Below are 23180 nucleotides of genomic sequence, written 5' to 3' on the forward strand. Positions count from 1 at the left end.
CTTGGACCATCTTCCGCTGCCATTCCCAGGAACATTAGCAGAGAGCTGGATGGGAAGTAGATCAGCTAGAACTGGAACCCAGTGTCCATATGGATGCTGCTGTTGCAGGTGGTAGTTTTAACCTACCACCCCACAATGCTGGCCCCTTGTTCCTTTTTAAATAGTGTAGTGGGCAAAGGCTTTTGTCAGAGTGGCTTTTAAAATGACCTGGTAGAAGAGGCAGCACATAATTTGAAGAGCTCTTTAGACATAAACAGTGAACATTTCAAAGGTCCAGAGGCAGGAGTGTGTTCCGTTTATTTGACAAATGTCATTGTGGTCAGGAGCACATTGGGCCAAAAGAAAAGAGGTAGGAGATAAGTTAGAGGGGAAAAAAGTGGTCTTGTTGCTCATAGCATGGCTTTTGAGTGAGTGCACATGATCTTTTAGCAAAATCACATTGGCTGCTTTTTTAAGAATAAACAGTGGAGGGGCTGGCGCTGTTATATAGTGGGTAAAGCCGCTGCCTGCCATGCCATCATCCCATATGGGCACCAGTTTGAGACCTGGCTGCTCCACTTCCATTTCAGCTCTCTGTTATGGCCTGGGAAAGCAGTAGAAAACAGCCTAATTCCTTGGGCCCCTGCACCCACGGGGGAGACCCTGAAGAAGTTCCTGGCTCTTGGCTTCAGATCACCCCAGTTCTGGCCATTGCAGCCATTTGGGGAGTGAACCAGCGGGTGGAAGATCTCTCTGTCTGTCTCTGTCTCTCTCTCTGCCTCTGCCTCTCTGTAACACTGCCTTTCAAATACATAAGAATTTTTTTTTTTTTTGACAGGCAGAGTGGACAGTGAGAGAGAGACAGAGAGAAAGGTCTTCCTTTGCCATTGGTTCACCTTCCAATGGCCGCTGTGGCCGGTGTGCTGCGGCCGGCGCACTGTACTGATCCGATGACAGGAGCCAGGTACTTATCCTGGTCTCCCATGGGGTGCAGGGCCCAAGTACTTGGGTCATCCTCCACTGCACTCCCAGGCCACAGCAGAGAGCTGTCCTGGAAGAGGGGCAACCGGGACAGAATCTGGCACCCCAACTGGAACTAGAATCTGGTGTGCCGGTGCCGCAAGGTGTAGGATTAGCCTAGTGAGCCGCGGCGCCGGCTAGTAATTTTTTTTTAAATAAACAGTGGAGGGGCTGAGATCAGTGTAGATTTAGGGAGAGAAATTAGTGAGCTATTGTGCTATTCCAGGCAAGAGAAGTGTAAAAACCTGGCCTAAGGAGGGGAGCAATTGAGATATAAAGAAATTGTTTCCCAGTTAGCAGCAATTGGTTTTTATTCCTGATCATATTTGATATGTTAACTTTGAATATGGATAGTCACCTCCTCTTTATGTGTTATTGAGAGCTGTGAGAGGGAGGGAGCGTGTACTTGCATCTGCTGATTTCTCCACATGTCCATAATGGCCAGGACTGGGACAACTGAAGCCAGGAACTCAATCTAAGTCACCCACATGGATGGCAGGAACCTCAGCTGTTTGAGTCATCATTTGATTGGATGGAACCCAGGCACTCTGTTAGGGGATGAGCACATCCTAAGTGGTGGTTTAACTGCTGAGCCAAATGCCTTATCCTAAAAAACCTTTTAGAAGTCTTTAAAATGTCTTTGAGGAAACATTTGTTTAGCAGGTATATGACCAGGAAAATATAAAGATCACTGACATGGTGGGGTAGGAGGATGGTAGAGGGGGAAGTTTTAGGTTGCTCTCTGAAGAAGTTGACACTGGAGTACACTTTTGAAGACCCTTGTTTCTAATTGCTAGTGTTAGATGATGACCATGACAGAAGGCTCCTGTTGATGTGGGGCTGCAGAAATGAGGAGACACCAAATACACAGAATGAGGTCCAGCAGTGAGTGTGCCGTGAAGGAAACAGCAGTACGAGAGACATAGAACAGTGGGTCTCTGTTTCAGAGAGGACTCTTAGAGATAGGACTACCATTTGAGCCAACGCCTGGGAGAAGTGGGAGTAGGTACCAAGATTGGGGAAAATGTATTCCACAATGATCTACAAGGGTGGAGACGGAGAGAAGAATAAGATTGAAATGTTAAAGGAACAGTAAGAAAGCTAGTGTGAAATAGCTTAGGCAAATAGAACTGTGGTGGGCAATGAAGTCAGGAACACTGTAGGGTGTTTACATCTGTGCTGTCTGCCACCTACGTATGGTTATGTAGATGAGATGTAATGAAGTATAACTGAAGATTGTTTCTGTCAGTTACACTAGCCACATTTCAAGAGCTCATTAGTCATTCAGATTTCAAGTGCTTATTAGTAGCCAGTGACTACTGGATCAGACAGCATAGATATAGCATGTTTTCTTTTTTAAAAAATATTTATTTACTTTTTTTGAAAAACAGAGTTACAAAGAGGGAGAGACAGAGAGAGGGTCAGAGAGAAAGGTTTCCCATTCCTTCGTTCTCTTCCCAAATGGCTGCAATGGCCTGGCTTGGGCCAGGCTGAAGCCAGGAGCTCAGAGCTTCATCCGGGTCTCCCACATGGGTGGCAGGGACCCAAACACTTGGGCCACCTTCTGCTGCTTTCCCAGGAAGCTAGAGTGGAAGTGGAACAGCCAGAACTTGAACTGGTTCTCATATGGGAAGCTGGTGTCACAGGCCACGGCTTATCCCGCTGTGCCTAAACACTGGCTCCAAGCATCTTTTCATCATTGTTAAAAGGTCTGTTGGGTATTCTTAGCCTCCTCATGGCCCAGAATTTATTCTGAGGAGAAACCATTAGAGAATTTTGAGAAAAGTGACATGATCTGGTTTTTAAAGTTTCACTCTTTACTGTCTAGTACTAGAGGTTGGCCTAGCACAGCGAATAGGGGTACTTTAAGTAGAGGGTGGTGTGTACAAAAGCCCACAGGTTTCTTTCCAGTATGCAGGATACAAGAGATGAGTCTTAGCCTTTGTTTTGTTGTAATTTTAATTCTTTTGTCCTTTTAGACTTATAAAAAAGTTACAAATATAGTAAAAGAAATTTACACTTTTTACCCAGATTCACCAATTGTTTACATTTTGCCCCCACTTACTTTATTATTCTCTGACCCATATATGAATAATAATGATGAAAATGTATATAGGTAATTATAAATAAAATCCATGTTTATTTTGGGAGGATCTGTAGAAGAGTAAGTTGAGATATTTGTACCCTTTTTTTCTAAAATGCTCAAATACTTCCTAACAACAACGTTTTATATCTATCTATATATAGATATGACAGTGTTATTTAACCCTTAGCACATATTAAGAGTTTATCATCCGTCACAATAACATCCTTTAAAGCTCTCTCTCCTGCTCCTACTCACCGCCCTCTGAGCCCCTGGTCCAGGTCTTCTCCAGGATCATGTATTTGATTGAGTTTGGTCTCCTTAAATCTGAATGGTCTGAAGCCTTTCTTTTTGCTTCTTGACCTTGATATAGTTGAAGAGTGTGTAGAGGAGTTGTTTTGTAGAAAACCTGAAGTCTGAGTTTCTCTGAAGTTTCCTCCTGATAATTAAGGTTGAAAATTTTTGGCAGCTGTATTGATGATGGTTTATCTTCTCAGTTCACCATAGGATAGAGAATTTCCTTGTTTTGCCAAAGTGGGGAACCTTTTTTCTGCCAAGGTCCATTTGGATATTTATAACATGATTTGCAGGCCATGCAAAATTGCCAGCTTGAAAATTAGCCTGCTACAGATTTATTGAATTTTGAGTCCCCACTGTGGTTGCTTTAGCAGGGCCAGACCAAGTGATTTCACAGGCCACATATGGCCTGTGGGCCAGATGTTTCCCACCTCTGTTTTAGGGCAATAAAATGTCACAGGCTTATCTTCTACCTTCTCTTTTTCTACTTAGGAATAAGTCATTTCTCCAATGAGCTTTGAATATTTTTGTAAGCCCTTAGAATTCAGTCTGAAGGTCATTGGTAGCCACTGAAATACTATAATTCTACAGTGCCATGATCCAATTCATATTTTTAAAAGACCACTCTGTGAGTTGAGCATTTGGTGTAGTGGTTAAGATGCCACTTGGGATGCCTACATCCTATAATTGAGTACCTGGGTTTGGGTTCTGGCTCCACTTCCAATTCCAGCTTCCTGGTAATGCATACCCTGGGAGGCAGCAGTGATGGCTCAGTTGGTTGCATCTCTGCCAATCATAAAGGATACCTGGATTGAGTTCTAGGCTCCTGACTTCAGCCTGGCCCGGCCCTGGCTATTGCAAGCATTTGGAGGAGTGAACTAACTTTGTCTCTTTCCAAAAAAAGACCACTTGTTAGTATTGTGCAGAAAAAGTTCTGGTGTTGGTGTGAAACTAGCAGTAGAGAGAACAATTATAGTGATTTAGACAAGCTATAATTAAGGCTCAGAAACACTGTCAGTGAAGTGACTTCACAGCAGAGAAGCCTGACAAACACTAACCTCAGCAGTGATGTCCTACTGGTAGTTTGTACTTTACATATGACTAATGAGAATGGCACTTGCTGCTGTGGTCTTTTTCCTCCCAAAGATCTGTAATCCTGGTATAATGTTGAGGAAAACATGAGGCCAAAAAAAAAAAAAAAAAGGGCCTTTATTAGAGGGGCAGTCCATAAAATACCTAACCAGTACTCCTTAAAATTGTCAGGGTCATTATAAAGTCTGAGAAACTGTCACAGCAGAAAGGAACCTAAGGAGACATGACTACTAAAGTTATTTATGTTATCCTGGAGTAGTAGAAGGACAGTAGGAAGAAAACATATATTAACATGTCTCATTAATTGTAATAATGTACCATACTATTGTAACATGTTAGTAATAGGGGAAACTGGGACAGAGTAGATGGAAACTTTGTACTGCCTTCACAATCTTTTTGTAAATCTGAAACTATTCCCCTAAAAAAGTTTGTTAAAAAGCAGGGTCAGTGAACGTGAAGTAGTAATAATGGATTTCAGAGCCCTATGTTTCGGAGGTTGAATTGAACACAGAGGCAAGCATTAAGTGATGACTCCTAACATTTTTAGGTGTATGCATGAGTAATGATGACATTTTCACATAATACATAATGGTAACTACTTCAAAGTAGTCATTTTTGAAGGCCATAAGCTTATTTAGCAGTACAGTGATTGTTCAAAATGTTTTTTGGCTCTTTAGATATCTTTTATAAATTCTTGTGGATGTCTTCTACTCTTTTTTTTTTTTTTTTTTTTTGACAGGCAGAGTGGACAGTGAGAGAGAGAGACAGAGAGAAAGGTCTTCCTTTGCCGTTGGTTCACCCTCCAATGGCCGCCGCGGCCGGTGCGCTGCGGCCGGTGCACCGCGCTGATCCGATGGCAGGAGCCAGGAGCCAGGTGCTTTTCCTGGTCTCCCATGGGGTGCAGGGCCCAAGCACCTGGGCCATCCTCCACTGCACTCCCTGGCCACAGCAGAGAGCTGGCCTGGAAGAGGGGCAACCGGGACAGAATCCGGCGCCCCGACCGGGACTAGAACCTGGTGTGCCGGCGCCGCGAGGCGGAGGATTAGCCTAGTGAGCCGTGGCGCCGGCCGTCTTCTACTCTTTTTAAGATATATATTACAGGGGCTGATGTTGTGGCCTAGTGGACTGCCATCTGTATCATTGGCATCCCATTATAGGAGCCTGTTCAAGTCCCAGCTGCTCCACTTGGATGCAGCTCTCCGACAATGTGCCTGAGAAAGTAGCAGAAGATGGCTCAAGTGTTTGGGTCTCTGAATCCATGTGGGAGACCTGGAAGAAGCTCCTGGCTTCAGCCTGGCTCTGCCCTGGCTGTTGCGACCATGTGGGGAGTGAATCAAAATGTAGAAGATGTGTTTCTCTCTGTTGGGGGGTGTGTGTGTGTGTGTGTGTGTGTGTGTGTGTTCTCTTCTGTTTCTGCAACTCTGCCTTTCAAATAAATAAATCTTTAAAAATTATTTTTTAAAGTTATACATTAGTGAGAGAGGGATAGTAGTATAGTAGTCAGTGGTGTATTAGGCTGAGTTTCTCAACATTTTCTGAACCCCAAAATGGGTATAACAACCTCTATTAAGAAGTTGTGAGTTATGCATATAGTAAATAGGTTTTTGTCCTTTGAGGAAGAATTTAAGTTTTAAATGCTGCTGAAAGTTACTTGGGACTTCACCTGGTTAATATTTGAAATAAACCTGGCTGAAAGCAAGATTTAAAAGACAATTGGTGGGGATAATTTTTATGTGTCCTATATATTTTTAAAGATTTATTTATTTATTTGAAAGTCAGAGTTAACACACAGAGAAGGAAAGGCAGAGATAGAGAGAGAGAGAGATAGGGAGAGAGAGAGAGAGTGAGAGAGAGGGAGGGAGGGAGAGAGGGAGATATCTTCCATCTGCTGGTTGACTCCCCAATTGGCCACAATGGCTGGAGCTGCGCCTATCTGAAGCCAGGAGCAAGAGCTTCTTCTAGGTCACCTACACAGGTTCAGGGGCCCAAGCATTTGGGCCATCTTCTACTGCTTTCCCAAGCCATAGCAGAAAGCTGGATCAGAAGTAGAGCAGCCGGGACTCAGAACAGGCACCCATATAGGATACTGGCACTGCAGGTGGTGACTTCACCCACTATGCCATAGCTCCGGCCCCATCCAATACATTTTCTTTTCTAAATATTTATTTCTTTATTTGAAAGTCAGAGTTACACAGAGAGAAAGAGAGGCAGAGATAGAGATAGAGAGAGAGAGAGAGAGAGAGAGAGAGAGGTCTTCCATCCGCTGGTTCACTCCCCAGATGGCTGCAACGGCCGGAGCTGTGCTGATCTGAAGCTAGGAGCTTCTTCTGGGTCTCCCGTGCCGGTGCAGGGGCCCAAAGACTTGGGCCATCTTCTACTGCTTTCCCAGGCTATAGCAGAGAGCAGGATCAGATGTGGAGCAGCTAGGTCTCGAACCAGCACCCACATAGGATGCCGGCACTTCAGGCCAGGGCCTTAACCTGCTGTGCCACAGCCCCGGCCCTGTCCAGTGCATTTTTTGAAGACAATTTTAAACTTAACTGTAGAGTTGCAGCAATAATATATTGCGTTTTTGTTATGTGTTACTCCCTTCTAATCAGTAACATTTCTTCCATCTTTCCTATCTTTCATAACATTGATAATTCTAAAAGGAGTTTGTCAGTTATTTTGTAGAGTTATTTTGTAGGACGTCCTTCAACTTGGGTTCATTTGATGCTTTCTTGTAATTAGATTGAGGGTGTGCATTGTTGCCCAGAGTCCTCAGAGGTGATGCGTCCTTCTTGGTACATTGTAATGGGAGTGTATGATGTCACTGTGTGTTACTGATAATGGTCACTTTGATCAGTTAGCTTAAGTGCTCTCTGCCAGGATTCTATGCTTTAAATTTACTATTTTTCCTTAGTACTCACTAAATATTTTTGGAATGATAATTTGAGACTATTTTTAAAACTTTGATGCATTAATTCTTAGCATCGTCTGCTGATTCTTGTCTTTCTAATAGTTTTTATATTTGCTTTACTCTTTCTACATTTCTTAAGTGGGATTCTTCTGTAAGGAATAACTGTCTCTTTTCTTTCATCAAAAAAATTTTAAAAGATTTTTACTTATTTGAGAGGTGGAGTTACAGACAATGAGAGGGAGAGACAGAAGAAAGGTCTTCCATCTGCTGGTTCACTCCCCAAATGGCCACAGCGGCCAGAGCCGGGCCAATCTGAAGCCAGGAGCCAGGAGCTTCTTCTGGGTCTCCTATGAGGTTGCAGGGGCCCAATGGCTTGGGCCATCTTCTACTGCTTTCCCAGGCCATAGCAGAGAGCTGGATTTGAAGAGGAGCAACCGGAACTACAACTGGCGCCCATATGGGATGCCAGCACTGCAGGCAGAGGATTAACCTACTGTGCCACAGTGCCAGCCCCCATGAAAATTTTTTAAAATCAATGTTAGTACCAGGATTTATTGGTTAAGAGTTAGTTGAAGTATACAGGTATTTTAATTTTGAGGGAAAGGATAACTATTTTTTGCAGTTCTAAGATGAATAGATTCTATAAACTTAGTTCTGTATGTGGTGCTTTATATATTTCACTTTCTAAAGTATACTTTATAAAAAAAATAGAGAGGCATTTGTTTATTTATTTGTTTGTTTTTTAATGAACATAAATTTCCAAATTACAGCTTATGGATTACAATAGCTCCTCCCACCCATATATTTATTTATTTGAAAGGCATGGTGGGGGAAAGAGGGAGAGACTGACAGAGATCTTCCATCTGGTAGTCCACTCTCCGAATGGCAACAACAATTAGATCTGGGCCAGGCCAAAGCCAGGAGCCAGAAACTCTGTCTGGGTTTCCCATGTGGATGGCAGGGACCCAAGTGCTTGGGCTATCAATCACTCCTTTACCGGAAACTGGATTGGGAGGGAGCAGCTGGGACTTAAACTGGCACTCCTAGAACAGGGTGCTGGCATTGCCCGCAGCAACTTAACTCACTACTCTATGATTGCTGGCCCCTATACTTTGCTTTTATAGGGCTCTTATTTTTTGTAATTTATGAAGTGTTATTTTGTAAGAATCTGTGTAACTATTCAGATAAATATCTCAAGTTATAAGCTGGGAAGAATTGAAATTATGTTATTGATATATGTATGTATTATAATTTAATAACAGTTTATGAGTGGAAGCATACCTTTACTTCTTTTTTCTTTTTCTTAGGCTTGAAAAGGAATACACTACAATAAAAACTAAAGAAATGGAAGAACAAGTTGAAATTAAAGTAAGCACTTCAGGACTTTTTAAAGTTCCAGAGATAAATTAATTAAAGTCAGTAATTTGGCAATAAATGTTAGGTTATATGGATATATTGTTACCATCTGTAGTGAATTTAGCAATGAAGATTATATTTATTATATGCATTGATAAATTTATTTATCATTCTACTAGATTGTAGTTAAAAATAGATATTTCAAAAGACACAATGATGTAACCGAAGTGACTTTCCTCTCATGTGAAAGAGAGCAACTCTTCTTTGTTCTTGGATTTGTTGGTGAGTCAGCAGTAGAAAATAGTCCATGGGGAAGATAATTATTCCATTTAGGCATTTTTTTAAAAAGTGGCAGAGACTATCATCTGTAGCATAGTCTGTGCTGAAATGAACAGTGGAATGCATAGTCAGAGACAGACTAAATAGAGAAAACCATAACACTGGAACTGATTATGGCTGCCTTGGAGCTGCAGGAAGCTTTGACTAATTTAATGTTTTCTCCTTAAACAAATATTATACTTTCGAACTGCTTGTCTCCATAGAAACAGGTAGTTTTTCAATTTGAAGGATATATAAATACATTATATGTACTTTAAAACTTTTTGTATTCCCCGTAAGCCACGGGATTCTTAAATTGGAGGGCCTGTGGCACTGCTGGAGCAGGGACTCAGGAAGAATTGTGTTGACTGCTCTTGTGCTGCTCATGATGAATGGGATTGTGAGCCAAGGAGCTCAGTGACATGCTGATCCAGTTTCCTGTCTCTCTAGTTCTACCTTCCCTCAAAGGAAAAGGTCAATGTAAAACAATTTTTGTTGTGTGACTTCCTCCCCCATTTTTAAGCTTTTTGTTTGTGTGTGTCTGAATTTTGGCTTGGACCTTGTAAGACATCAGGCGATCACTTTATTTACAGTTAGCTGTGTATTAATGGAGTTTTACACTACATAGGTTCCTTTTACAAAACAATGGTTTCTGTTACACTAGTACTCCTTGCTTTGGTTCTCCTTAGAAGCCTCCTGGGAGACAGTCTCTCCCATTTTCCTTTGTGAATTGCGTCTTGTTAACTCTGTCCCTTTTCTGGATGTTTTACTCACATTTTTATCATCTGTTCCATTCCCTGTCAGTTGGAAATATGACAGTGCTTCAGAATAGTTAATGCAAAATTGAATTAAAAGATAAATTTGTTTTGGTATAAAGTTTTGAAATCATGTATATTTTTTTCATAGTAGGCATTTATCTGGTGAACTTCTTTTTTTTTTTTTTAAGATTTATTTATTTAAAACAGAGAATGGGAGAGATAGAAAGAGATAGTTCAGCTGCTGATTCACTCCCCAAATAGTGGCGGTGGCTGGGACTGGGCCAGACCAAAGCCAGGAGCCTAGATCTCCATCAAGGTCTCCCACATGGGTGGCAGGGGCCCAAGCATTTGGGTCTTCCCAGGTGCTGTAGCAGGGAGCTTCATTGGAAGTGGAGCAGCTGGGACTTGATTTAGTGCCCCAATATGGTATGCTGGCAGATTAACTACTGTGCCACAACACTGGCCCCATCCATGAACCTTGAAGACCACTCATACATATTTCTACATTTTTCAAAGAGAAGAACCCCGTGGATGTTTTTCCCTCCCGTTTTAAAATTCTGTCACCCACCTGCTGCTCTACCATTTGCTTTTCTTTTAGGTACCATGAGTAATGTTAATATTAAATCATATCCTGCACTTCAGCCTACTGAAAGTAAAAAGTACGTCATCCTGATGAGTGGGGAGAGAGTATGCGCTATCGCATACCACGGATATTCGGAACTGGAAACCAAGAATCTGAGGATAGGGAAGCCATCCTGTTCACTTCACCCTGCTATGTTATTGGAAAAGAAAGTCACAGTTCTGTGAACAATCCTTACTGTTGAAGAAGTTTCTTTTAAAATTAACTCACATGAATATAGAAACACCTAAAGATCTTGAGCAGACCTTAGCTTATATCTGTGTTTTTTTCATACTTTGTTTTTTGGGGAAAGTTATAGCTCATATGTCTCACAGAATAGATTTGAATACTAGCTCCATGTGTTCCAGGCAGGTGACATGAGACTCTTTATAGAGAAGAAGCTGGGGGAAAAAATGGGAGGGGAGAGGTGGTTAAAAATGTGTAGTCGGACCTATCAGGTAAATAAAGTATGCTGATCTCAAAGGTATATGCTCCTTTCTTACAGTCTTGTTTCCACGTAGTTCCCTCTCAGTCTTTAGCCAGTTTCTTCTCTTTCTTCTCTTCCCCAGCACCCTGAGGGACAAAACCAAAACTTTAAGTTTTGACTTACTGTGCTCTCTTTTACTTTATGTTTGGGTGTGTCTGATTTTGACTGGGACTAGTCATGATAAGTAATCAGCTCGCTCACAGTCTATTCATTGGTCACTTGTTAACTGATCCTTGCAGTAACCTGAGAAATCTACTTGTCAATCATGCTCCCTCCCTCCCCTGCAGGCTCCTTGTACAAGGGAATGGGTTCTGTTAAACTAGTATTTTCTTATCTTGCCCTCCTAAAGCCTCCAGGGAAATACTTTTTGTACCATTCTTTTTTGGACAGGCAGAATGGACAGAGAGAGAGACAGAGAGAAAGGTCTTCCTTTGCCGTTGATTCACCCTCCAATGGCCGCCACGGCCATTGCGCTGTGGCCGGTGCACGGCGCTGATCCGATGGCAGGAGCCAGGTACTTCTCCTGGTCTCCCATGGGGTGCAGGGCCCAAGCACTTGGGCCATCCTCCACTGCACTCCCTGGCCACAGCAGAGAGCTGTCCTGGAAGAGGGGCAACCAGGACAGAATCCGGCGCCCCGACCGGGACTAGAACCCTGTGTGCCGGCGCTGCAAGGCAGAGGATTAGCCTAGTGAGCCACGATGCCGGCCCCATTCTTTTTTTTTTTTTTTAATTAATTTATTTATTTGAAAGGCAGAGCTACAGAGAGGCAGAGAGAGAGAGAGAGGTCTTCCATCCACTGGTTCACTCCCAGATGGCCTCAATGGCTGGAGCTGAGCTTATTCAGAGCGAGGAGCTAGGAGCTTCTTCTGGGTCTCCCATGTAGTATAGGGGCCCAAGCACTTGAGCCATCCACCACTGTTTTCCTAGGCCATAGCAGAGAGCTGGTTCAGAAGTGGAGCAGTCGGGACTCAAACTGGTACTTATATGTGATGCCAGCACTGCAGGTGGCAGCTTTACCTGCTGTGCCACAGTGCAGGCCCCTTGTACCATTATTTATACAAGCAAATGATATGGCCCTCAAATTACTTGATATTTTGATGTGGAAGTATAAAATCAGCCCTTAGCTTAGTTAATTTTTAATTAAATTTCTAACCCCTTTGAGATGATGACCTTTTATTCTAAGAATTATTATCTGTCACTGAGCACTTTGGTTAAGATGTCACTATTTTTTTTAAAGATTTATTTATTTTACTTGAAAGTCAGAGTTACACAGAGAGAGGAGGAGGAAGGAGAGGCAGAGAGAGAGAGTCTTCCATCTGCTGGTTCATTCCCCAATTGACCTCAATGGCCAGAGCTGAGCCGATCCGAACCAAGGAGCCAGGAGCTTCTTCTGGGTCTCCCACGTGGGTGCAGGGGCCCAATGGCTTGGGCCATCTTCTACTGCTTTCCCAGGCCATAGCAGAGAGCTGGATCGGAAGTGGAGCAGCCGGGTCTCGAACCAGTGCCTATATGGGATGCAGGCACTGCAGGCGGCGGCTTTAACCACTACGCCACAGCGCCGGCCCCAAGATGTGACTTTTAAGTATGGTTTTCTATCCCTTCTCTGAAAGTGTTATAGGAAAGTTTTGATAATAATGACTTCATATAGAGAATCTTATGTTTTACTGTGTGAAATTTTTATTAGTAGGAACATCTTTATCATTATCTATTAGTGTTCTACGTGAGGGGAAGGAGGTAGGAAATACTAAAATTATTGCTTTTATTAGGATAACATACATATTTATTTATTTATTTATTTATTTATTTTTGGACAGGCAGAGTGGATAGTGAGAGAGAGAGAGACAGAGAGAAAGGTCTTCCTTTGCCGTTGGTTCACCCTCCAATGGCCGCCGCAGCCGGTGCACTGCGGCTGACGCACCACGTTGATCCGATGGCAGGAGCCAGGTACTTATCCTGGTCTCCCATGGGGTGCAGGGCCCAAGTGCTTGGGCCATCCTCCACTGCACTCCCTGGCCACATTAGAGAGCTGGCCTGGAAGAGGGGCAACCGGGACAGAATCCGGTGCCCCGACTGGAACTAGAACCTGGTGTGCCGGCGCCGCAAGGCAGAGGATTAGCCTAGTGAGCCGCGGCGCCGGCCCATTTTTATTTTTTTAAAGATTTATTGATTTTATTTGAAAGGAAGAGTTAGAGGGAGAGACAGAGACAGAGAGAGAGAGAGAGAATCTTCCATCCACTGGTTCATTCCCCAGATGGCCACAACAGACAGGGATGGACCATGCCAAAGCTAGGAGCTTCATCTGGGTCTCCTCCCACATTGGTGCAGGGGCCTAAGCAATTGGGATATCTTCTGCTGCTTTCCCAGGCTCATTAGCAGGGAGCTGGATTGGAAATGGAGCAGCCAGGACTCGAACTGGCACTCATATGGGATGCCGACATTATAGGTGGGCAGCTTAACCCACTGCACCCACTATGCTGACCCCAACACACACATTTTTTAAAAAGAAAATTCTTTGTTTTCCTACCCTTTTCATTAAGATGTACCAATCAATAATCCATTTTTCATATTTAAATTTGTACTGGGAGACATTGAGATCTAAAACTGTAAATGGGAGGATTTAGAAATTGTAATTGGTTTCTAGTCAAAAGTTAAATATGTTTTATTTCAAAATGTATTGAAGAATTTTAAACATGGTAGGGGCTGGCTCCATGGCTCACTGGGTTAATCCTCCGCCTGTGGAGCTGGCATCCCATATGGGCGCCGGGTTCTAGTCCCGGCTGCTCCTCTTCCAGTCCAGCTCTCTGCTGTGGCCCGGGAAGGCAATGGAGGATGGCCCAAGTGCTTGGGCACCTGCACCCGCATGGGAGACCAGGAGGAGGCACCTGGCTCCTGGCTTTGGATCGGTGCAGCACTGGCTGTGGTGGCCATCTGGTAGTGAACCAATGGAAAAAAAAAAATAGGAAGACCTTTCTCTCTCTCTCTCTCTCTCTCTCTCTCTCACTGTCTGTCTCTCTCTCTCTCTCTCACTGTTTATTTGACAGGTAGAGTTAAATAAATAAATAAATAAAATCTTTAAAAACAATTTCAAACATGATGAAAACCAGATAATAATATAAAAATATTTATCTACTGCCTGGCATAAAAAAGAAAACATGGTAAATATTATTTTAAGTTCTCCAGGAATTCTATCTAACGATCAATGTGAGATCTTAGTAGAATTAAAGCTCACATTTGTTTCATTTTTAATATATGATGAGTCATTTGCATGCATTATCTAACCTTATTCTGACAACAGCTTCATGAAAGGATTCTTATCCTTTTTCATTTTCTGAAGAAATTAAGCTTCAGAACCCTCAGGTCATGTTGCTAGGCAACAATGAAAGTCAAGGATTTGAACTCTGACTTGTGTTACTCTAAGGCTTGTATGTGTTCTTCAGTATATATAATGTGCTGCTTTCCGAGAGAGACTGATATTTTTCTGATGTAAGCAGGATTTGTGTGCCTATTTTTCTGTGGCATTAAAACTTTTCCTGCAAAACTGTTGGCTGCCTTATATCCATATTGGGGACAACAATAGTATAATTTATCCAATAAATCATTCATTTAACAGATAACTTATTGCGCCTCCTACATGCCCAAGCACTGTTACAGGCACTTAAGATGTGGTTATGAGGCTGGTGCTGTGGCATAGTGGGTTAAAGCCCCGGCTCGCAGCGCCTGCATCCCATATGGGCACCAGTTCGGTCCCAGCAGCTCCACTTCTGATCCAGCTCTCTGCTGTGGCCTGGGAAAGCAGTAGAAGATGGCCCAAGTCCTTGGGCCCCTGCACACATGTGGGAGACCTGGAAGAAGCTCCTGGCTCCTGGCTTCAGATCAGCTTAGCTCTGGTCATTGCAGCCATTTGGGGAGTGAACAAGCAGTTGGAAAACCTCTCTCTCTCTCTCTCTGTAACTTTTTTTTTTTTTAAGATTTATTTATTTATTTGAAAGTAAGAGTTACACAGAGAAGGAGAGGCAGAGAGAGAGAGAGAGTGAGAGAGAGAGAGACAGGTCTTCCATCCACTGTTTCACTCCCCAGTTGGCCGCAATGGCCGGAGTTGTGCTGGCCTGGAACCAGGAGTTTCCTCCCAGTCTTGCCATGTGGGTACAGGGGCCCAAGGGCTTGGGCCATCTTCCACTGTTTTCCCAGGCCATAGTAGAGAGCTGGATGGGAAGTGGAACAGCCGGGTCTGAAACTGGCACCAATATGGGATGCCGACTCTGCAGGCAGCAGCTTTACCTGCTACTCCGCAGTGCCCGCCCCAAAATAAATCTTTTTTTAAAAAGAGAGAGATGGTTATGAATTAGACCAATTCCTGTGCTCATGGAGCTCACATTCTAGTATGAATGCCGGCAATAAACAGAAAAGTGAAATGTTTAGTAGTTTAGATGATGATAAATGTTAAGGAGGGAAAAGTACTTCAGGGAAGGGGAATATTTGGGTAGAAAATTTGAAGAAATTGACCCATTAGGTTTTGAATAATGACCTGGAAGAAGTGACAGCACCAGATATTTGGCTGGCTGTGAGGAAGGTGCAACCTGCTTAGGAGTGTGCCTGGTGAGAAAGTGTAAGGAAGCCTTGTGGACAGTGCAGCGTGTGTGGAGAAAAGTGGTAGGAGGTCAGAGAGTGAGTTGCAGGTGCTACAGGGTGTGGTTGACTATGACAGTGATGAGATCGAAGCCAGGAGAGGATTTAGGTTTTCAATGATCTTCTTCTTTTTTTTGACAGGCAGAGTAGACAGTGAGAGAGAGAGAGACAGAGAGAAAGGTCTTCCGTTTACTGTTGGTTCACCCTCCATTGGCCACCGCGGCCGGCGCACTGCGGCGGGCACACTGCGTTGATCCAAAGCCAGGAGCCAGGTGCCTCTCCTGGTCTCCCATGCAGGTGCAGGGCCCAAGCACTTGGGCCATCCTCCACTGCACTCCCTGGCCACAGCAGAGAGCTGGCCTGGAAGGGGGGCAACCGGGACAGAATCCGGCGCCCCGACCGGGACTAGAACCTGGTGTGCCGGCGCCGCAGGCAGATGATTAGCCTATTGAGCCGCAGTGCCGGCCTTCAGTGATCTTCTTGGCTGCTGTGTTGAGAGTAAATTGTAGGAGGATAGAGCAGAAGCAGGGAGATTAACCAGGAGGCTGATGAAGTAATGTGGGCAAACAGTGGTTGGGGATAGGTGTTGTACATTAGGATAAGCTGCACCTTGGGACACCTGCATCCCATATCAGAATGCCTGGTGTGTATCCTGGCTTTTCTGCTTTCAACCCAGCTTCCTGCTAATGTGTCCTGGGAGGCAGCAAGATGATGACTCAGGAACTCAAGTCCCTGCTGCCCATGTGAGAGACTCAGTTGAGTTCTGTGCTCCTGATTTCAGTCTGGCCCAGCCCTAGGTGTTGAGGCATTCAGGGAATAAGCCAGCAGATGGAAGAAATTCTCGCTTGCTCGCTTTCTTGCTCTGCCTTTCAAGTAGATGAAACTCTTTAAGAAATGATAGTGGCTTGGATTGAGGGAATAAGAAGCAGTTGAATTCTGAATGGATTTTTAAAGACAAAACTGAAAGATTGAATGTAGAGATGAGAGAGGGAGAGGAGTCAAAACTTTCTGGCCTGAGCAGTTAGAAAAGTGGAATTCTCATTACCTGAGATAGAGAAGATGATGGGAAGAACTGGTTTAGGGGTAATATCAGGAGTCCAGTTTGGGTCATTTTAGGAATGAAATGCCTACTAGATGCCCATTGCCTCTTGAATATTTATATCTACAGTAAAGAGAAAACAGGCTCAAAGTAGAAATTTTAACAATTATTGCCAGGATGATGGTATTGAAAGCCATAATAGATACAATTACCTCGGGAATGAGTATAGATAAAGGGTAGAGGGAATTTGAGAATTGAGCCCAAGAGGAAGCCAAAGTTTAAAGGTTAGAAAGATGAGGAGAAAGCAGTAAAGTAGGAGAAAACCAGTGAAGGCAGGGTCCTTGGAACCAAGAGAACATGTTTCAGAAAAAGGGAAGTGGTCAGTGTGTCCAGTGCTGCAGGTAGTTTTTAACAGATGAAGGTAGAGAAATGGCCATTGGGTTTAGCAGCATGGCAACAAATTGTACACGAACAGAGGTGTGGAATTAGAAAAATTGGAGATATTTTTCAAGGAATTTGCTATAAAGAGGAGAGAAATAGGACAGTAGTTAGGGTAGAGATGTTACAGTGTTTCTGTGGTTGTTTGTTTCTTAGGTGGGAGAATTAACTGCATTCTATTTTGATGTTAGTGAAGTGGGAAAAGTAGATGATAGCGGGTGAGTAGGGATAATTGCTGGAGTTCAGAGGGTACGGGATTTAGAGCATATGTAGGAGACCTAACTTGGTATAGTAGAATGGATAACTCTACTATAACTTACAGTAACAGGAGATAAAGTAAAATATGTTGGAAAAAATATAGGTGATAGACAGGGTGGTTGTGGGACCTTGTGAAGTTCTCTTTTGATTTCTTCTTTTTTTTTTTTTTTCAGTGAAATTGAACATAAGATTATTAGCTGAGTAATGGTACTTGGTAGATTGTTGGTTTGGGGAAAGAGGGACAAGTATGGTGAGCTAGAAGAGTGGGCGAGGAATGGATTAAGGAAATACATGTGTATTATTTTTGCTAGAAAGCATTAAGAATCCAGCTGACTTTAGTGATCATTAATTTAAGTAAAGATGCTTTTTTACTGGGCCTTATTTCCTAGCACAGGTACTGAGTTCCCAGAGAGTTGATCTGGAATAGTTATTTCACCAGGCAAGTGCACTGCTAAAGAGGGGTAAAGGGCAATAAAGATTAAAGACAAGGGAAGGAAGGTAATTATTGGGAAGAGAGGACTTCAGGGATTGAGAGACAATGAAAAGTTGTTGATCACTGAGTTGTCCCAGTGAAAAAGAGCATTGTTGGGGCTGGGTTACTTTATAAAGTGAGTAAGCTGGAAAGAATAGGAGATGATGATTCAGGAGTAAGTTGTTTGAAACAGATTCCCCTATTTTGGTGGTTTTTCAATTTCATTATTAAAAATAATGCCAATAGCATTATAAAGATGCTATTTTCTATATAAAATATGTTTTATTTATATATATATAATATATTTTTTGCATTGTTGTTTCCACAGCCAGTATAAATTGTAAACTTATTGAATTATAGGAATACCAACATTTTTAAGACTTTTGATTAAGTAAATTTCCTGAAGAGTGTTTCCAGGGTATCTTCTTAACAGCAAGTGTGCATTTCACTGTTCCTTTGCCAAGACTAAGTATTTCATTCTTTCTGCCAGTTTCATTTTTCTTTTTGTAGTTTGGTAGGTCAAAGAAGTCTTTACTTTTTATTTTATGTGCAGGGTATACCTGTTTATGTAGCCATATCTAGTGATCCTTCTGTGTGTGTGTGTGTGTGTGTGTGTGTGTGTGTGTGTTTAACTGTAAGGTTTAGAAAAACTCTTCAAGAAAAATATGAGGGAGATATTGATAAATTAATGATAACTCAGTCAAGAGGTAGATTTTACTTGTTTTCTACTAGTAATAAACAATTCAAAAATATGGAATTTGGAAAAAGTTCCATTTAAAAATGAAAACATATCTAGAAGTACCCTATATGAAAAATGTGATAGAACCTAACAAAAATTGAAAAACTGGACACAGAAATGTCTTTTTTTTTTTTTTAAAGATTTATTTATTTATCTGAAAGACAGAGTTACAGAGAGGCAGAGGCAGAGAGAGGGAGAAAGGTCTTCTATCTGCTGGTTCACTCCCCAAATGACCACAATGGCCAGCTGGAGCTGGGTCCATCTGTAAGCCAGGAGCTTCTAGGTCTCCTACATGGGTGCAGGAGCGCAAGGACTTGGGCCATCTTCTGCTGCTTTCCCAGGCCATAGCAGGGAGCTGGGTTGGAAGTGAAGCACCCGAACCTGAACTGGCGGCACCCATATGGGATGTCAGCACCGCAGGCTGTGGCTTTACCCTCTGTGCCACAGCGCAGGTCCATAGAAATGCTTTTAAAAATTGAGTAAAGGTAGAGACAAAATAATTTTATGTTACATATTGATAAGAATTTTCCAACAAAATACATTTTAACAAATCCAATCAAATTTAATTCCTTGTAAAATTTCAGATTAAAAAAACTTAATAGTTCTAAAACATAAAAGTAATACTTATATTAATTGAGTCTTTGGTATATATTAGGAGCTGTGCTAACTCATTTGATGTTCTCAATATGCTTGTAAGGTTTATTCTAATTTTCTAGACGAGGAAGTGGAGATTCTGGGACATTGAATAACATGCACAGTTATTAGTTGTAGGATAAAAATTTGATCCTAAATCTGCCTGACTTCACAACCTAGCACCTTAGCTATTTTGGCATATAAGTAGCTGAAGTTTGGGGAGGATAAACAAAATAATATAAAATGGGGTAAATCACCTCTACTCTACCTGATATCAAGAAGGATTTCAAAGCTGTAAGTATCAAAATACTGTGAACTTTAGTACAGAAGAGATAATACACTTGAAATTTGTAGGTAACTGAAATGATCATTATCATGATGAAGGTGTCACACAAATGAGGAAGCAATGGTTTTTTTACAAAGTGGTATTAAGATGTTTGCTTTGGGGCAAAATCAATTTCTATCTTTCTTTATAGCAAAATGGGTTTCAGAAGATTTGAAGGGGTTGAGGGTAGGAAATTCTGGTCACTGTTTTTAATTCTAAATTTACTATTTTTGTTGTAACCAATTTTGTTCACTCAGTTGTCTGGTTGGGACTTAATTTTCCAAATGTTTTAGGATGTATAAAATGTTACCTTTTGTTGATGAAAAATAGCAGGACATTTTGAGAATCTTGTTTGTTTCTTTGAATTTCTAAACTTTAACAGCATTAGATAATTGTATCTTATGTTTACTGCTATGCTGCACTGTGTAATAGGAGTAGCCAAGAGATGAGGAGCCAAGCTGTTATTTTGTAGTCTGACTTCATATGATGTCTAGTTCAAATCATCTAAATATGTTTTGGTGAATAAAACACGAAAATCTAGTTTACAAAATACTTTGTAATAACTCTAAGATTTGTTCTAATTTGTGATCTACCCAGTAAGATACAGTAATTCATAGAGTCTCTTATTTTCCTGAACCTGAGACTTTATATATATATATATGTATGTATTTTGCTAGTAAAGTCTTACATATATAACAATGTAAGACTTTACTAGCAAAATAGTAGATTGAATTGATAGATTTTCTGAGGAAGACATTTCTAACAAATTTAGAGGAAGATAGGGTTGAGAGAAGACTGGATTGAGATCTGGGACAAATTGCTTTAAAAGGTAAGAGGGAGTTTGAAATTTAGGTGATGGCAAAATGAAGGCACAACATATAGGATATGTAAAAATCAAAAGATAACTTGTACACGGGATTAATAAGAACTTATATTGATGGAATATGATTTTTTAAAAGGTGATTTTTTTCAAAGCATAAAGTGATTTGGCTTTAATACTTGTTAACGATAATTTGACAAGTTTTTGGGAGCCAGGCACTGAACAGTTTGGTACAGTTTCTTTTTCTTTTTTTTTTTTTTTTTATTTTCAGAATGTAAGAAATGTTGCTGCCTGGTATCCATAACATAAATGGAAAGTGGTCTATTCTAAACTGTTAGTTTGATATTTATTCTTTGTGCATTTTTTCAAGTTTCTTGTTTCTTTAACTAGCATTTGAATACTCATTATATAGATAGGCTCTGTGGAGATAGGCAAGTATAAAATATCTCCTATCTTATGAGGAGGTTAAAAATGTGAAAAAAGTTATGAGTCATTATGATAAGTATAGAAAAGAGAGGAGTTCAAAAGTGTGCTTAAAAGACTCAGCTGCTCGTGGTTCCTTACATCTGCCTCTCTGGAGCCCAGCTCCTGGCTGCTGCAGCAGGAGGTTTCGGACTTAAATAAATCTTGCTTTTCTCTCAAAAAGAAAAGACAGGAGTTATTTCTGTATTTACTCTAGCTTATAGTTAAAATTCACCCACATCTAGAGTGAAAAAGGCTCATTTTCTTCACTGTGTGTTTTTTACTCTGAGCTTTCACCATTGGGCATATGATACTGTGGCCATACCTTGGACTCTTGTTATTTATAAAAGGTGGTATATTTTCAGGACCACAATTTAGGAATCATTTTTCCTTTCAAGAATAGTTGCAAACAAAACTGTTTTTGTTTTTTTCTTTGGCAGAGATTACGCACAGAAAATAGACTTCTAAAACAGCGTATTGAAACATTAGAAAAAGTAAGTAAATAACTATTTTTGCAGCTATTTATGTTGAATGCATAATATTTTTTCTGTATCTCTTAAGTAAAGCCTAAAAACTTTGGCTTATATGTTTCCTAAGTTGTGGTATGAACCTATCTAACTTGCCTAGCTTACTGTTTTAACAGAATAATTTGATATGAATAAAATTGACCAGTACTACTCTTTGTATTTTCTTATTAAAGTTTTAACTTAAGTTGTTGGAGTAATATATTGATGCCATTTGTTTTTCTTTATATGAAATCTCTAAAAAGTATATATATTTTTTAGAATCTAGTTGAGAAATTTTCTGATGTAGCAGTTTAAAGATGGGTTTTTTTAAAATGTTGCCCTGTCTTCCTAGACACATTTTGGAGGTGGCAATGATTCCTTTAAGGCCTAGGATTGCTTAAGTTTAGTGAGAGTGACCAGTTTCTAATAATGAAAATTTGCTGTCATTTTGATTTTCAACACAAAGGAATTGTGCATAAACTTTCGATTCTTAGAATTATTTTTATATCTACTTTTTCCTCCTCTTTGCTGTTTCCTATAAATTAACTGGGAAAATGTGGAAATTTTGCAGTATTTGTCTTCTTGTGCTTTTGGTGTAAGGTCTTTTGTAGTTGTGTTTCTGGTGCTGTAAGAAGGAATCGAGTGATAGAAGCATAGTTCAGGAACTTTGCTTTATTAAAAGAAATACATCTAAATTCACAAACTCTCTTGGTACTTTTTTTTTGACCAAAGATGTGAATAAGATTTAAAAGTTCCCCTCATCATATTACCAAGAATCTTAAAATCTTCCTGAAAATCATTGAACCTCCAGAATGATGAAGATGCTATAGAAAAGTGTCATTTGGATTTTGCTAGGAAATGAAGTACCTGCTTTATACTGATTTAGATAGTATAGGTTCTATAAATACTTATATACCAATTGAATTCTATAACCAAGAAATTTACTCAGTTAATCCAAGAGTTCATTAGGTGGAGTGCTTAATTTCGTTTTTCATATTTTCCTCATTTGTTTCTCTGGAATTTGCTATTGCACAAATTTCTGTCATACTTTGTAAGTGGAATTACTTACTCAAATTCCTTCTCTCTTTCTTAAAAGTTGTTTGATGACACAGTTAAGTCTAAAAATAAAGATTTTCATGTGTATGCTTTCTAAAGAAGATATTTGTTTGTGCCAAATAATGAAAAACCACTTGGGTTTGTGTTGTTCTCCTCTAGAAACACATGATTTTCTGCAGTCTGTCCTAGTTTTGATATACTTAAGACTTAAGGATTGAAACACATTGAATAAAAAATAGTTTGAAATTTAAATGTCCATTTTAATTAGTAATGAGAAGTAGGTGGAATTTGAGTATGGTTGTTTCTTCTTATTCCTGATTTTACCACTTTTATTTCTTTCTCTTATATTTCCATCTGACTTTTTCCTTTTGTAGGAAAGTGCTTCCTTGGCAGATAGATTGATACAGGTATAGTTTTTCAATCTTTTTTTTTTTTTTTTTTAGCATTTTCTCTAACTTCTAAGGAAAGTTCTAAACCTAGAAATTCATATTTTAATGCATGCAACTTTACATGCATTTCCCTAGAAATAATACTTTTGGGTGGTATTTGTGGATGTAAACTTAATTTTTGATAACAGTTTTATTTTGGTTCATTAAAATAGGTACTGTTTGCACGTTTCAAAGCTAACCTTATTTTTTAAAACATTTATTTCAAAATAGCAGTCAATGGATTTTGCAAAATTAACCACTATTCATTGAAAATTTTAGCCTTGCATGTATAATTTGGTAATATTGCATGAACTGAATTTTTATTGACTGAAAATTATTCTTGAAATTGTCCGATGAAATTTTTATTTAGTTTCCCCAAATTTTCTGGAACAGTAACAAGCTGCTAGCTAATAATGACCTAGGCTGTTTTGTTCTCTGAGGTAATTTTTTTTTAACATGTCAAAGTAA

At 40.6% G+C, this 23180-nt stretch overlaps 1 protein-coding gene across 12 annotated transcripts in view; it reads left to right on the forward strand.

Moving 5' to 3' along the window:
* The window catches only part of EVI5 (ecotropic viral integration site 5), a 235525-nt gene that overhangs the window by 99073 nt on the left and 113272 nt on the right, over positions 1-23180 (forward strand). For 10 of the 12 annotated variants that reach the window (XM_008264880.5, XM_070078034.2, XM_089300353.1 and 7 more), the window contains 3 exons: positions 8678-8738; positions 21163-21216; positions 22659-22691. In XM_008264880.5, coding sequence (XP_008263102.1) covers positions 8678-8738; positions 21163-21216; positions 22659-22691 — 148 coding nt within the window. The remainder of the gene's footprint in view (positions 1-8677; positions 8739-21162; positions 21217-22658; positions 22692-23180) is intronic. The other 2 variants (XM_070078035.2, XM_017346084.4) reach the window with 1 other exon arrangement.

This window comes from Oryctolagus cuniculus, chromosome 7 (genome assembly GCF_051225735.1).
Source record: "Oryctolagus cuniculus isolate XC-2025 breed Fujian yellow rabbit chromosome 7, ASM5122573v1, whole genome shotgun sequence".
Lineage (NCBI taxonomy): Eukaryota > Metazoa > Chordata > Mammalia > Lagomorpha > Leporidae > Oryctolagus > Oryctolagus cuniculus.